At 37.2% G+C, this 17,873-nt stretch overlaps 1 protein-coding gene across 3 annotated transcripts in view; it reads right to left on the reverse strand.

Moving 5' to 3' along the window:
• Positions 1 to 17,873, reverse strand: part of rps6ka3b (ribosomal protein S6 kinase, polypeptide 3b) — an 86,393-nt gene that overhangs the window by 34,606 nt on the left and 33,914 nt on the right. The window contains exon 1 of one of the 3 annotated variants that reach the window (XM_055229996.1): positions 9,475 to 9,528. The exons of the other annotated variants lie outside the window; for them this stretch is intronic. Coding sequence (XP_055085971.1) covers positions 9,475 to 9,513 — 39 coding nt within the window. The 5' untranslated portion in view covers positions 9,514 to 9,528. Of the gene's footprint in view, positions 1 to 9,474; positions 9,529 to 17,873 lie in introns of those variants that run through there. 3 annotated transcript variants of the gene reach the window in all.

Below are 17,873 nucleotides of genomic sequence, written 5' to 3' on the forward strand. Positions count from 1 at the left end.
TTTAAACAATAGTGAGAAGTGGACATGCCTGACCCCACAGACCCACCTGTCAATCAAACTCAACACAATGTGACTGCTGCGGTGTGACATTTATTAAATTACAATCACCTGTTCTCACCTCGGGTCCAGAGAACACGCAGGAACAGTAAAGCCAGTGTAATGTATGTGCTACATTTCATACGTATACATTAGGGCGGGGAGAATATATAACTTACCATACCTACTTAAAAACATGAAAAACACAACTAGTTTTTAACAGTTTGCAGTGGTCCAAAGTTATTCCTCATTTACCGTATGAATTCTGAGCATTCTAGTTATTCACCACGATGTTTTTGCTTTTCGCTTTTCGCAACTTCCAGAGACCAGAGTAGACTTCTGCTCTCCCGATAATGCTACCGACAAATAGTATGCTAATGTGCACTTCCAGATTATTGGACAATAAAAAACTTTGCAATTAAATGGAGACAGCTCACAGTGGACTTATTTTGGCCTCAATAGCTGCTTATACAATATATCTGTACTGGGGTGAGACACATTTTGCCCAAATACATGGAAAAAACATGTACAGGCCATTTAAAAGATAGATTATTATTATTATAATTATTATGATTATTATGATTATTATGATTATTATGATTATTATTATTATGCTATACAAGTCACAGCTATAGATTATTCTTCCACTCCTCACATCTTATCTACATTATTACGAGTTTTTGGTCTTCACTGTCTTTATTTAAGTTAGCTTTAGCATTAGCATTAACCACGTCTGTCCGTCTCCCCTCACAGCTGAGAGGTCAAGTTTCAGTGTACACTCAATTATATCACAATATTCCAGTTTCATATCATCCATAAAAACTATGATATATGACCCAATCCTAATTACAAACAAAACAAAATGTATTTATTCAATAACTGTTGGTTTTATTGATAAAAATACCTTGCAAAAACTTACATTCTTATGTGAGTGGGCTTGCCTCTCCACAGAGTTACCAGCATGCTGCCATGTCATTCCAGGAAAAGTAATAGCATCTCCATGGAGACAAGCAGGTGCCAATTCATTTGAGTTCATTTTTGTGGCATCAAATAAAACAGCTTTTCTCACAGTTTAACCAAAACATAAAAGTGTTTCTCACAGTTTAACAAAAACCTACAGGTACAAGTCACATTACACGTCAGATCCTATATTCACTCTGCTCACAAAAATAAACCCTTTAATCCTGATCCAGAGCCCCTAGTCCCCCTAGTGTCACTCAACTGCACTGCACTCTTCATTCACTTTCACCTACATAATATTAGTCCATTAATTTTATCGTTTTTTTCAAAGGTAAAAATCCAAGAATCAAGTAAACTGAGATTTAGTTAAGTACAAATCCTATTTAAAAAGCAGAAGGTCCTAAAGACGAGAACAGTGTTTCTCAAACTGAGAGACACTCCACTGAAATTCTAATATTGTTTTTATCCATCCTCTTTTTGGTTGTTCTGTGTTTAAAAAGTGTAGGAATTATGAAGTCACATTTTAGATTTACTTTAGCCCCTTAGACCTAGACTAGTCCTGTTATACCAGGTTTAGATTGGCACTGGGACAGCCAATAGTTTCTCAGGTGGTGTACTTGGAGCAAAAATTGGACTTTCAAATAAATACAATTGAAATCACTACTTCTACTATTTTTTGTTTTTGCATACACTAAAGTTGTGAAATGGTGCAAAAATACTATATATACAAGTAAAAAATGCATAGGATTTGAATCAGGCGATTACTCTAATCCTTAACACTGTAAATCCATATTGCACAGACCGCTTCCTCCACCTCCCTCTCTCCTCCCCTCCCTCTCTCTCCTCCCCCTCCCCCCTCCTCTTCTTCCTCCTCCTCCCTCTCCTGCCCCTCCCTCTCCTGCTTCATCTCTATTGTCCGGGGTAAATATGTGTCAAGGTTGAAATCAGTGTCCCGTCCAAAGCTGTTATGCAACACAATTATACTCCGGATGCTCTCTATCCCCCACCCCCTCTTTCCATCTATCCTCTTTCTTCCCCTTTCTCTCACTCTTCCACTATCCCTTTCTATTTCTCCCTCTCCCTCCCTCCTTCCCTCCCACCCCCTCTTTCCTCCTCGCTCTCTATGCCTCTCTTTCCCAATCCACCCCCCCACCCCCTCTCTTTTCTCTCCCCCTTTCTTTGTCTCCCATCTTTTTCTCCCTCACTCTCTCCTCTTTTCCCCCCTTTCTCTTTCTCTCCCTCCTCCCTCTCTCTCCCCCCTCTTTATCTCTTTCCCCTCCCTCTCTCCCTCGCTCTCAGATGGTTGGGATTTGCAGAGTTAGTTGCACTTCCTCTGCTCTGGCTCAGATGACTCCACACCTGTGCCACTCTCATGGTCAGAGAAGATTAGGACGTCCAGTGCCCAATCAGGTTTATGTAATGCCACACTGTGTAACCTTCGGACTACAAAGGCTATTCCAGGTTTAGAGTTGGAAAATGTATCGGAACATTGATAGTATCGCAACTGTGGTTTTGGAGATATGCCAAATTAGGATATAAAGTATGTGTAATAGCCCAAATAAGGGTATACGAAGTGATATTTCTAGAGACAGAGAGGGCCGATATTTGCACTGTTTAGCTTATCAGTGATCGGCCGATATTTTGTTTGGGTCAACCAGTTAACTAAAGAACATGATGTTTTATTTGAACACTTTAGTGCGAAGCCATAACTGCATAAAATGTGTTCCCGTCCATAAGCAGGGTCAATTCACTAACTACAGGGATGGCAGTGTTTACACAGAATAAGACCCATGGAGACACAGGGAGGGCATCTGACACACAGGGACATTTCCAGGATCAGTGTGTCTCTCCACCAGGTCAAGTTACAGGTGATATCTGAGAAAAGGAAAGCCTGCTCTTATAATAAGAATGCATGTTTTTTCAAATTATTTTGTTAGCAAGACAGACAAGTTTAATGCCTGCTGGAACGTTTCAGGCAAAACAATAACACCTCTACAGAGGCTACTAGAAAAGTTACATAGTGCATCTTTAAATTTGTGAAGAAATCAAGATCACAAAAAAGACAAAGATGAAAATGGTAATGCGCAAAAAAACAAATCAATATTTCTCACAAATTTCTGAAAATACTGTTCAGATGATGCCACTATATTCATCGATCACTTTGTCTGACTTGAGTTTTCTCTCTGAATTGACAAGTCCCCAGTCGCCAAAAGCATTTAACATAATGAGGACAGCTCCCTCTACAGAACGCTTTCCTCACTGCACTCAGCAATTAATCACGGCAAGTGTCAAAATCAAAGTTCAAAATGTGGATTTGTTTTATGACATTTATATGACATTACAATACAATCATGTTTTTGATAGTACATTGCCATATAACTGTATACGATTTGCAACATGAACTAAAACTTTATATTTTTGAAGTATTTTACCTCTTGACAGAATAATCTTCATAAGCGTCATTTTATTTTAATTTGACGATAATGACATCATCTTTAATTTTAAAAAGAACCATTTTCTCAGCACAAGGCCTTTGTTTTGAATCTGCATTTTCACGTTTATCACTATTAATAAGTGCACTGTGTAAGTTTTCAGATGGAGAGCCTGGAATGTCCCGCAGTATTAGGCCTGTCATGATAATTCCTATATTGACTTATCGTTCAATATATGAAAGTTGGAACAATATTTGTTTGGGTCAGTGTGTACTTTTTCTTTGCAGTACTGGGAAATTTTGGGTTATTTTTTGACTACGTGATAAGATAAGATGTAAAAAGGTTGTATTAATAACTTCTATGACTCAAAGTAACGACTAAAGTGTTTTATTCTACTGTTGTTTTTTTTATTGCAGCTCATAATTTTTTAACAATATCGTAGATTTAGTTAGTTAATAGTTTTGCCATCACATACAGTTAAGCATATGGAGCCTCCATCAGAAACATTACATAGTTTACCTTTAAATTAGTCACCCATTAATTCAGTAAGCAGTAAATAATGTAAAATGTACTAAGGCTGCAAGATTAATCGCGATCAAATCAAAATCAATTTTAATTATTTCCCCCACAAATAACGACATCTCCTGTCTTATTCTGCAAAAAAAAACGCTAACCCTGTAGTTTAAACATCTGTGATTCTTGTATTATTCTATCTCATATGTCAATTCTTCTGGGTGCATTTAAAATGTGAACTTAAGAGAATCTTCAGGAAAAAAAATGCAATTATACATTTTTCCCAAACCATTCATCCTTAAAAATTGTATGAATGCGGAAATCTCTGTTACATCGGTCTGGCGCTATGGACCTAAAGGAGCAGAGGAACATGAAGAATGGATGAAGCCGTGTTTTATTCATGAGCCTGAGCTGGAGGCAGCCTGCAGATGCTGTACAATATCATAATCTGTGTAGCTACAGACAGACAAGTATCTGTCTGCTTTTCTGTATATTTTGATTTGTTTTAGGGTTTTTGGAAAGTTGAAGTCTTGGTCGATCCATTAGCCAAGTAAAAAGGGCGTGGCAAAAGCTCTCAAGACTACACCTGCATGGATATTCATTTAAAAACTACTATTTATACAGAAAAGTACTACAAAAAAAAGTATATTTATCTGTTAAAATGCAGATTAAACTTCTAAATACACTCCTAAATCTTCAGTAAGCAGATATTATCAAAGTACTACTCGACAAACGATTTGATATCTTGATGTGTACAGTATGAAGAGTGCATTTCATTTACAGCATTTTTCACAGGAACAGACATCTATCTCCTCTCCTTAATTGGTCTAAAAACCGACTGTGCTGCATCTAATGTGTATGAATTCTAAAGATAAGGTGAAAAGATGAGCTAGAACCAGATTCAGACCACCCCATCCAGTCAAATTTGTTTTTTAGTAGTGCATGTGAAACGAAGGAGCTCATTTGGTCACCCATCATTTTGAATAAAATCACATTCCTCAGATTAACAGAGTTTTGCTTCAATCAATGATTCAGTGAAAATCTGTGGTTCAGTCCCTGCGATCTTTTTAAGCAGCCATATTTGGATCACGCGTGTCCCTGATGTTCTAATCCACCGGTCAATCACACCCATCTGAACTGAGGGAGATTAACCGGTGACCAGACTCACATCTTATTAAAGCCAAGTCAAGCCACTTTATTTATATAGCTCAATTAAAAATAGAGTTGTACCAAACAGATAAACAAAACAGTACAAAGGCATAAAAACAACAACCAGACATTTGCAACAACAAGACAATAAGTAGTAGTAAGTAGCACCAGTTAAAAGCCAGATCATACAGGTGAGTCTTTAATAGAGTTTTAAAATGATCAGTGGATGTGGGATTCTTTACATGGATCGGGAGCTCATTCCAAAGTTTAGGAGCTATGACGGAGAAAGCACTGTCTCCTTTGGTTTTGAGACGGGATGGAGGAACACTCAGTAAGTGCTGTGAGGTTGATCTGAGGACTCGAGAGACTGAGTAAGACACCGGGAGATCAGACAGGTAACCCGGGGCAGCATCATTAAGAGCTTTAAAAACAAATAGCAGCATTTTAAAATCTATTCTAAACTTAACTGGTATAGAAGAATTTTAGATCCCAAGTAACTGTAGCATATACTCACTATATTATTCAGTGCATGTCTAAACCATCTCAGTTTGTAAAAATGCCACAAATGTTGTGGCTTAAAACATTCACCAGTAGAAGTGAATAGCAGTTAGATTTCTGCGGGTAAATTAATAGCTGGTTGCTGCCACAGAAACAAAGAATTATGTGACCACCACAAACAGTCTCTCTCTCCTCATTAGACAAACAACAAGCTTCATTTGGTGCCTATCCAACACATTCAAAGCTGATACACTTCACATCACATGCATTATTATATTTTATTTAAGTGTGTATTTGGTTAATGAAGCTCTGAACTTGATCACGGCTCAACGCAGCAATTAATATAACAATTTGTACAACTAGGGCTGCAGTCAACTAAAGTTGTTGGAGTCAAGCCAAGTGCTGCCGATCGATTGGTCAAAAGCTCTCTAAACGATTACGTATCTCTGTATATCTGACCCAAACTGCACTCACAAGACTACACCTGCAGGGGGAGTTAAGGCAAGGTAAGTTTATTTGTATAGCACAATTCGCACACAAGGTAATTCAAAGTGCTTTACAGAATAAGAAAGACATTAAAATCACACAAATCAAAACATAAATAATGACAAATAATCACCATAAAATTAACATTAAAAGAGAAGAGTGCAGAATAAAAACCTTTCAGTCGTATCCACAGCTAAACAGAACCGTTTTGAGCCTGGATTTAAACATTGTCAAAGTAGAGGCCTGTCTCACATCTTCAGGAAGACTGTTCCAGGTTTTAGCTGCATAAAACTTAAATGCTGATTCCCCATGTTTAGTCCTGACTCTGGGCACCAGCAGGAGGCCGGTCCCTGAAGTCCTCAGAGTGTGAGATGGTTCATATGGCACTAACATGTCAGAGATTTACTTTGGACCTAGGCCATGGAGAGACTTATACACAAGCAGAGCTGCTTTAAAGTCTATTCTTTGAGCTACAGGAAGCCAGTGCAGAGACCTGAGCACAGGACACGTGTGAAATACTTCCTGGTTCTAGTCAGGACCCGAGCAGCAGCGTTGTGGATGTACTGCAGCTGTGTTAAGGCTCGTCTGGAGAGGCCAGTGAGCAGGCCGTTACAGTAGTCTAACCTACTGGAGACAAATGTATGGATAAGTCTCTCCAAGTCTGGCTTTGACAGTAAACCTTTGATTTTTGCAATGTTTTAGGTGGTAAAAAGCTGCAGATGTTATTGATTTGATGTGGCTTTTAAAGTTCAAGTCTGAGTCCATTATTACCTCTAGATTTCTAGCCTGATTTGAAGGTTTTAGAGAGAGAAACTGGAGGTGACTGCTGACACTTTCTCTATGTTTCTGTGGGCCAAAGATGATGACCTCAGTCTTGTCTGGGTTTAGCAGAAGAAAGTTGTTTTGCATCCACACACTGATCTGTTGGATGCAGTGGCAGAGTGAATCCACTGGTCCATATTCACCTGCTGCAGTGAGACATAGATCTGAGTGTCATCTGCATAGTTGTGGTAAGACACATTATTGCTGCGTATTAACTGGCCTAACGGCAGCATGTAGAGATTGAACAGCAGGGGTCCCAGGATTGATCCCTGGGGTACCCCACAGGTCAGGGACATTTTATCTGATATACATTTTCCAATTTCAACAAAGTACTCCCTGTTTTCTAAATAGGACTTGAACCAGTTAATGCAAAAAATACAATTTATCCAGGAAAAAGATTAAACTTTAACTACACTAAAACTAAACTTAAACCAATCTGCCTTTTTACATATAAATACCAAACCTTCAGCTAACTCACTCACTCCTCCTTTTTGGCTGTTGTCTCATATAATTCATATAATTGACAGATTAATCGAATAAATGACTAAAGCCCTACAGCACTATGCACCACTTTATAATAACTACACCTTAATTAGCCTCAATACAGCGTGAACAAAGACTTAATTCAAAATGAGTAAATAGTCTGTTAAGTATGATTCTGGCTTATGTAATTATAGAGTTAGGAGTTTATGTTAGGGTAATTAAGTTAAGTCGTTACATAAGCCTGAATCATTCTTAAAAACTATTTGTTCATGATGAAGTAAGTCTTTGTTCCTGTTTTATTAAGGCTAACTAAAGTGTATTTTTTACAAAGTGTTACCTAACCATTTCTGGCGTAACACTGTTGAATAGTCAATAATCTGCCCACCTCTAATGCATCAGACTGCTTCTTCCTTGTTTGCATTCAATAAAATGTTTTAAAATTTGTGGCAGACAGTGAAAGATAAAAAACAACAAGCTAAAAGGGACATGTTCCCCAGTTTTAAAAGGCGCATTATGTAACATTTCTGATGGAGGGTCTGCTACCTGATCATCGCCATGAACCTTTCCTGAATAGAGTAGTATACGCCCATGGACCACTATGGAACCTACTGGACATTAAGGGATTACACAGATATAAGGCCCCATGGGAATATAAAAGAAAGGACTATGATTTAATGCTGAAAAGCACATTCTATTGTCTGAATAAAGAGTGTTTTTTTATATATATTTTCATCATGGTATTAGAATCATTACTACATATCAAGTCTATTCCTCAGTATAAAAATCAAAGTTTAAATTTTAGTATCGTGAGAACACGACTTCTCACAAAAGAGTGCATGTTTTTCAAGGTATTTTTGAGCAATAAAAAACTTCATAATGGAATAATTGTAAAATGGATAAATTAAATAAAATGGAGATTAAGATTATCCAGGTAAAAAAAAAAAAACATGCATCACCATGGAGACAAGCAGGAGAGGAACCTTCAAAAAGAAAAGTTGCATAGTGCCTCTAAACAAATAGTGTTAAACAAATAAACAGTGATAATGATGAGAAAGACTGTGCCCACAAAGGTAAACCTCAAAGAAACTAGCCTAAACAAGTCTACATTGTTTCCATGAAGCGCTCTGGAGCTGAGAGAATCATTTAAGAGAACAACGAGGAAAAGACAAGATACAACAAGAGTCTGCAGAAAATCTAATAAGGGGGAAATGAGGTAAAGATAGTGCACAGAAGGCTACAGTGGACCTACTTCAGTCATGTTCATTCATTTATGCAGTATATATTCTTTTTAACTAGGAATGTCACAGATATGCACAGTATGTGGCAATCTAATCAAAATGACACTTTGATTTGTCGCAATTATCAAATCAAGAAGGCTGCAATTATCTATAGAGAAAAAAATGTCGTTGTGCCTATAGTTTAGACCTCTACGGACATGTTCTGAGATGCATGGGATTCTTGTTTTGGTTATCATCTGGAGTTACAATGTGCAACAAAATCCTACTTTTCAAACATATATTACAACTCTAACCACAATACTTGTCAGAAAAATCACAATTCATTGTTTTTGCAGCTGCAGAGTTGCCAAAAATTGTCAGGAATTTAAGCAAAGACAAAACCAAAATTACAACTCAAATATTTAATTTGGGGAAAAAATATAACATGGTTAAAAGGTAAAAAAAAATCTATTTTGTATAATATGTGTTTTCTATGACATCTTGGACTAAACCAGACCATAATCCACTGTCAGAAATGTATATAATCCAGAATTTTAAAAACATCACTGAAAATGTTTCTTAGAGGTGCACTAAATTACTTTTCTGCTGGATGTTCTGCCACCTGTTTGTCTCCATGGAGATAGCATTGCATTGCCATCATTAATAGGCACTGTCTCTTTAAATAAATAAATCAAAATGTTCCACATGATGCAATTAAATGTATCTATGTGGAGATAAACCACTCGTTCAAGTAACTGGTCAGGTCTGCACAGAGTGAAGACGGCTCACAACAACAAATGCATGTTATTCACCCCCCACCAGAAAAGTTACATAGTTTGGCTTTAAAATGTCTAAATAGTAAAAGTTTTCTGTCTAACCTGTAGTCGACTCCTGACGTGAAACAGTAGAGCCTTCATGGTCCAAACTGCACCAGACTAATCCTGTGTTTGTACTTTATCTCATCACGCGACCCAGCCAGCTGTTAGAGCCGGGATTACATCACTTCCTGTCATACTGGTAACAACATCTGGACAGGAAGCCCTCACATCTGTCTGTCGGAGAGTGTCGCGATGAACGGGAAGTCCGCAAACACAGCGGCGAACACAGCGGCGAACGGCAGCGGGCGTTTCTAAAAGTGGATTCTACGATTTACGACTGGCAATAAATGCGTCAGAGAGAGTAAAGACTAAATAAACAAAAAAACTTACAAAAAAAAAAAAAAGACTAGAATTAAAGATGCTGCACCTAATTTTTTTTGTCTTACAAAAAAAGAAAGTTTATTTTAAATGGTCTGCAGTGGTCCAAACCTCCAAATTTTTCACCGCAATGAGTTTATCACATTAATGCCAAGAACAACTAGCATGCTAACCGCACATTTTCTGATTCTCGGACAATACAAAGCTTATTTTGGCCTCAATAGCAGATTATTTGCACTGGGGCAAGACAAATTTTGCTCAAATATATGGAAAAAAGCATATCGATTTATCACCAGTTAAGGCACCATCTGTATTAATTATATAAAACAGTGAATTGCAATAAAATAGAAACAGACTTCCACCAAGGCACTTTCCCCATCTCGCAATGAACTGTAAGTATACCCAGACCAGTGCACCAATAAACAGCTTGGATTTACTGGAATACACTTAACAAGTTTTTTTAATTCTCTAAATGTGCAATAACTGGAACAAACATTATTCATTTCTGATGCCATTGATATTTTAGGGCTGTGAATCAGAGGTGGGAGCTGCCAAAAGCTATTTATCACTCCTTCCTTCTATCCATTTGGGATTTTGGTTAATGATAATCTATGATCTTTCTGTGAAATTTGGTTGCTCACATTTATAGAAAATCACATGAAACTCATACCAGTAAATAAAAGTCTTGTATCCGTTTTTATTTCCATGTATTTGAGCAAAATGTGTCTTGGCCCAGCACAGATGTATTGTATAAGCAGATCCTGAGGCCAAAATAAGTCAGTGGGTGCTGTCTGCATCTAATTAGAAAGCATATTATTGTCCGATAATCAGGAAGTGCACATTAGCATGCTTGTTGTTGTTAGCTCTACGATCACAGCAAAACTGGTCTGGTCTCTAAAAGTTGTTAAAAGTGCTTATAAACTCATCAGGGTGAATAAATAGATGCTCAGAATGCATAAGGTAAGTGAGGAATAACTTTGGACCACTAGAAACTTTTTAAACTGTTCTGTTTTTCATGCGTTTAAAAAACAAATCGACTCTACTACGATGAAAGGCAGCTATGACATTGGAATTACTGACAGATAATGAAAACACTTTGCTCTCACAGCCACTGGTCTCATTGCTACAAAATACTGGCACCTACAGTCAAGGTGTTATGGCAGAGTAAATTTAGAGAGCTCGGTCTCAAACCCAAAGGTCACGCAAAGGTCAGGAGCCAGGAAATGAAATGAGAAATTCCACAAGAGAAGAAGAAGAAGAGGGGCTTGTCGAGCGTGTGATAGATTCCTGATCACATCTAACTGCAGGTTTAAGTGGAGGGAGCACAGGGTTGGTTTTGTCCCGGTTTAGACATGGAAAAAAATACTATTATTGATAAATTGCAGTTGATGTCATCAACAGTCACAGCTAGCTAGCATTAGCCAACAGTTTTTCAGTTTGTCACGCTCACCTTTTTTGTTGAAAATCAAACACTTAAACAGGGCCATGAACGTTTGCATTTATCACAGGCTCTTGAAAATGTTGTGAGTAAATCCAAATTAAATCTAAAAACGTTTTTGGTTGTGTTTGCTAATGTGTACATTGTGTGACCATGGTAACTACAGATAAACGCCACGATAGAAATATGCACCCAGCGTGATGTCACTGCAGAGTATCAACTGGGTCATAAATGAGATTGCAATCATTTAAGAAACTAGTTCCTATCAAAAGACGGTCCTGTTTAGCAACGTTAGTGTAGATCTGACAAGTGGCTTTGCTCTAAGATTTGAAGAGCAGTATGATCAATATATTATTAAATTTGCATTATGTAACTTTTCTGATGGAGACTCTGCCGACTGCTTGTGTTACATGGTAAAGCATTAAACTAAATAAAGATGCCAAGTCACAGGTCAGATCTGTGGAGAAGCGGCCAGTAAAAATTTATGTTTGTAGAGATGTGTGCAAGACAGATCAACTGAATGCCACAGTTAAACAAGTAACACCACCATGAAGACACACACCTCCATCAAGAAAGTTACATAGTGTAGCTTTAAGAACAGATTTTTATTTATTTATTTTTTATTTTTTTTGATTGCACCATTTGTATTTGATTGGAGCAGTAATTGTAATCATAATGATTCAAATTAGATTCATTGCACAAATGTAATTGTTATTTTTCTTTGACAAACTGTTCTCACTATTTCATATGAAGAATTGAAGACGAGTTTGTTAAATGACTAAAGATAATCTGTGTAAAAGCCCTTGTGTCCAGGTATCCGTCGTTTCCAGCAGCAGCCACAAACCTGTTTTCTCAGGTGTGACTGTGAGAAATCACTTTGGGCCAATACTTCTGTCAGCGTGAATCATGACGACGCTAAAATGAACTCTTATCTTCCACTTCATAAATCATTTAAGGACATTTTACACAATTCAATATTTCCACAAATTTTTACATAAGACACCGTTTTAAGTAAATACTTTCCAAAATGTGACACTGATTTACAGAACGTCAAAATGAATCCAGTTGTTTTGAGTACTAGGAGTGTAACAATGCCTCGTGACCTGATACACTGCAACGCTAATATATCATGATGCATAATTCAGAGACTGTTAAATCAGCACTGTAGCCACTTCCTGATGGTCTGCTTACTGTGCCGTGTAGCCTTGATAATGTCACATGATCAAATGCGAGTATCATCTCCTCTCGTATATGCTGATGTCCACACGAGCTGCACAACACCGCTTTGACGATATAGTGTAAGAAACTATGTCTCCGCACTACAAACTCGAGAGGCAAGACGCACTACAGGGCAGACACAGAGGGACGCAGCTGCACTGGAACAAAGCAGATGGTCGTAAATATTGTGTGGTTCCAAAAAGCTAATCTGGCAAAACATTTCACCAAACTATTAACGAACGCGGAAAGTCAAGTGAAGTTTTAATTAGTCAACCAGTTCTTTTATTAAGGTCATAAGAATTTATATAGACCACAGTGGCATGGAGTGAGTTAGGTGCAGTTTGGGGAGTGACTGGACAGTTTAATTTGACTTGTCACAAATGAAGATGCTGTTTACTTCTTGTTTTTGTGTGAGATCCTGCTAACTTTAAGAGGTTTTGGCAGTGCAACCCTGGACAATATTCAACTACATTCCTAATGTGTTTTGTGTTTTTGCAGGGCAGCCAGAGAGACATTAGGGCTCGAGAGACTTAAGAAGACTGCATAAGATTAATAAGACAATTGTCGAAAAAAGATGCAGTTTCTATTACAGTAAATACACTGTGACTTTAAAGGAGCAGTATGTAACTTTCTGGAGATGGTATGGCATGTCATCATACTTAAATAGGTATAATATAGGTTTTGGCCAAAGTAACATTATTTCCATGGAAAACAAGCAGGAGGAGGCAAATAAGAGTTTGTAGAGATAAACACAACCAAAATGCAAAGAACATGTTTTTATTTTGGTCTGTTTTGGGGCGAAAAGTTACATACCGTAGCTTTAAGCATGTTGTCTGTTAGTCTTTGACATTGTAAAGCATGGTAAGAGAAGGAATAGGACAGAGGGCTGTGTTTAGGAAGACCGGCGCCGGCTCTCCAAGATTACATCATCATCCCGTGACCTCACAATGGCACTTTACCCACAATTCAAAGCCCCGGACATACGCACGTAAACAAGAGCAGCGAGCTCGAGAGAGTACTGGTGTTTTCCATAAACGTGGGAGGCACCATCGAACTCTAACTCGATCAATACTTCCTCTGGCTCATCAATATCCACTGTGCACCATTTGAGGGGGCGGGGCTTTCCATTCTAAGAGCTTCCTTCTTCCCCCAGACACAAAGACAAGAGCAACAGTCAACGCTCCATAAACATGACTTGATTGTTTGGGTTTTTTACATCAAAAAGATAAAAATAGATCCTACTATTTGTTTCAGAAGAGATCTAAGAATACTGTCTAATCTAATTGTCATTTTTCTGACCGGAAATTCAACTACTATTTCATTTCAGATTTATGTTTTGAGAGAGGACTGAAATATGAACTGAGATAATACAAGAATCTCATGCATTTCATGTTTGCAGAAGTCTAAACTACAGGTACAAAAAGGTTTTCAATAAAAAGACAGGATATTTATTTTTCATTTGCAGAAGACATTCTATTACCTGTTGTGCAGTCCCATTATAAATACTGTTATCCTTATCTTTTCATAATTTTGAGTATTGCAAAAACAGGAAGTTTATATTGTTATTTGAACCATTATACTGCAAGTTTTATTTTTAATCATACCTTTTTGCAACAAAACAAGTTTTTATAATAAATAGACAATAGATTGGGAATTCTAATTTTACATATCTATAATTCCACTTTTATATATATATAGCTCCATACCCATTACAAAATATGAGCGTATCTGGGCTCGTCATTTGAACAAAGTGCCAGTCCATTAGGTTGTATCGGCACTTTGGTATTGTCAATAAAACCATATAAAGCCGGGTGAGATGATAAGATATTATCACGGACTCTTTCATTGCTGCCAAACACAATTTCTGATTCGATTTCATTTTGTCCTATTATGTAAAATGTTTTTCAATATCTATTTCCTAAACAATGATACTTTTAATTTTGCAATTTAACACAAAAAAGTCTTCCTCCTTTGAACTCTGCTCCAAACCACACTGAGGATTGGCTGTAGATCTCTCCATTAAAATGCCCCATGCTGATGATTAGAAATGGCATAAAAGCAATACATTTGAATATAATGTGATCCGTTAGATAACTTTTGTTATTGTTACATCCCTGAAAACAAACCAAAAATACTATATATTTCGGACGGTACTTAGGTCTGGTCCACATGTGTTGTAGTGCCATGTGTGGTGAGTTTAAGGACTTCAGAGAAAATCCGTCCAGATGGCACTGGATTACACACCACCTGCTCACATAAACATCAACCCCACACATAGGGTCACTTCAGGGCTAAACAGGAAATGGGACTTCTAGTAATGCCTTTTTAAAAAGTCATTTAAAAATATGGCTGGGCAAAACACATTTTTATATATATAATTTTAATTCGATTCTTATTAAAAACAGAAAAATTGCTTGCACTGTTGACAAGGCAGGCTTTAAATCATTGCCATTTAACACAAAAATAATCAAATTTCTTCCTCCCAAGTTTGAACTCTGCTCCAAACCACATGCCATTACTGAAAGAGGATTAGCTGTAGATTGGCTCTTATTAGAAAATCAGATAAACTGATCAACTAATCCAAGATAAATGCAGATTTTTGTTGCAATATAGCAGGTGAATTTACTTTTAAGTCAATATCCTTATCCTCTTCTCTGATAGAATGACATTAAATATATCTTGCATTTATTCATTGGAGTTAAAATATATTTTTACTGTGAGCAAGCTCGCCTCTCCAGCAATCTGCTCTGTAACTTGACCTGTTGGCTTTACATGCTTGTCTTCATGAAGATGGAAATATTCACACTGTGGAACGTTCTCGTCAAAGTAAAAACATCTCCAAACAAGATACAAAAGAGACAAAAAAAAAGAAAAGAAAACAGAATCAGAAAAGCTGCATAATGCATCTTAAATTAAATGTTTCGTATGCACATTAATGGTAAAGTATAAATAAAGGACCATATAGGAGCTGTCTAATATTACATCATAAAGTTGTAAATAAATTATGAATCATGTGCATGTCTTGAGGTTTAGGGTTATGCCGACCCACACAGGAAGTGACCTCATTACGAGACAAAACATGATCAACTATTTTCCAAAACTACATCTTACACATTTATATTAGCATCCACGTTTCAGCCTCAAACTACTTAAACCCAGTCATCTGAATATTCACAGTTTGAAGAGACGTGTTCAGGCAAGCAAAAAAGAAAAGAGGTATTTTTTTCCACAAACAAAGAGGAGCAGAGGAGCAGGGGAGCAGATGTGATTGCACTCCTCCGAGACTCGCCCAAACTGTCGCTATAGACACTAAACATTTTATTATGATTTATAGGCAATAGGTCTGACGACGTCATGTGAAAACCTTTTATCTATGTGCAAAATGTCATGCAATCAGTATTTCCACACTTAAAAGCTTAGTACCTGATTTTTACCATCTTAAAAACATGAAAAACACCACAATGAGTTTATAAGCAGAGACCAGAGTGGAGCAACAGCTAGCATGCCAACACACACTTCCTTTAGATGCATTTCAAGAGCTGCTTATACAATATATCTTGACTGGGGCAAATGAAAGACAAATTATGCTGAAATACATTTCAAAAAAGGCCCTTTAATTCCCCTATAAGCTAAAAGATTGATTGCAAAGTAAAAAAAAAAGTCATAATTTAAAAGGTTGCCAATCAGCAAATCACAAATGCTGCTATTATTTAGGCATTTTAATCGCTTTTGTAAACAACACAATGTTCCTGTGTTAAAGCCAGCTAACCCTGTAGTTTAGAGCTCTACAAAAATGTTCTGAAATACTTGGGATTCTTGTATTAGTTCATATTTCTCTCTTCGCTCAATACTTGGATACTACTGGACACGTTTCAAATATGCATTATGAACTGAATCTTCATTTTAAAGCATAAATCATGAAATCTATCCATGAGTGAGTGTTGACAATGTAGGACCTTTACCATAGCAATTAACAATTTTAAATGTAATATTCTAGTTTTTAAGAGGGAAGATGTCCTCAAAATGTTGCATATAACAGGAGGTTGAACCCCACAAATGCAGTTGTCAGGTTTTTCCAAATCAAGGCACCTTTTCCACTGAATTCGATCGAAGAAAGTAGCCAACAATGTTGACAGCTAATAATATTAACATCTGTCTGTAGGCTTACAAACTCTATTTGTGACAATAGTAAACATCCTGATATAAATGTTTTTTTTAGAATGTGACTGTTGAAGGATCCCAGCAGGGGTCGCCAGAGGGTGCGTGAACGTGACGTCACACTGCTTTAATAATGCTTAAGGTAGTTAAAATGTTATGCTGAAGTTATGAAGTAAATATGATTGATTTACTGATTTACCGACTTATCTATATCAACTTGCTAAATTTAGACTCATCTATTAAATGGGTATTCGATTAGCTTTATTCTGTTATTTGATACGCTTATGATATTATGATTATTAAAGGTGCCTAAGTTGCTCAATTGGTTAAAAGAATGTTTTAGCTAAAAGGACCTTATGGATGTGCTAATGTTGCTAGTTTATGCTAGTTGCTTGTTATATTTTAGGACTGCATTTATAGCTTGTTTTGATTTTATGATGCATTTAAGTAACAATCTGATGCTAAATGATTGAATGGTACATTATAATATAACCAAAGTGCCTTTTGTTTTATTTTTACTTTTATACTTTTATACTTTTTATACTTTTATACTTATTAAAATGTTTTCTTATGCTTGTAATAACAAGGTAATAATTGTAAGATCAATGTTTGACAGTATGAACTGGGCTGGCTATAACTGACATTGAATTAAAAGCTTAAATTTGCTCTAAATTGAAGTTAAGACAAAGTTCAAAAGTTCAGTGAGTTTAAGACAAGTTCAAGACACAGCTGCGCAGGTGCAACTCTACAGTTCGCTGGGTGCACAGGAAGTGACCATATTTGGAAACTTTCCAGTTCACTGAGTGCACAGGAAGTGACCATATTTGGAAACTTTCCGGTTCACTGAGTGCACAGGAACAGACCATATCTGTAATAGAGGGGAAGTACCTAGTGGGCAGGCCACACTTGCTGTCAAACACTGATTGGTTCTTGAGATTTGGAAAGCCCCTTGTAAACTGTATATAAGCTGTACTCATTCTGCAAGCAAACGGAGATCTCTTTGACGTGGAGACTTTGTGTTTCACACTCATTGACGCATTTCCCCGAGGTCTTTTTGACGTGGAGACTGGGCAGTCTCGCACCCAATTAGTCACCTCAAGTGCTTGCCACCGATTTGGGTGAGAGCCTTTCGATTCTTGGAAGCCTAGGAGTTTAGGTGGGACCCGCCTGTCTACCATTGAGACAGTTGCCAGAGTCTCTCACCAGATCCAGGACCATATCGAATCGTGCCTCATTTGTACCCACCGGCTGAATGGGTGTAGGTAGT

The sequence above is a fragment of the Periophthalmus magnuspinnatus genome, chromosome 20 (genome assembly GCF_009829125.3).
Source record: "Periophthalmus magnuspinnatus isolate fPerMag1 chromosome 20, fPerMag1.2.pri, whole genome shotgun sequence".
NCBI classification, from domain to species: Eukaryota; Metazoa; Chordata; class Actinopteri; order Gobiiformes; family Gobiidae; genus Periophthalmus; species Periophthalmus magnuspinnatus.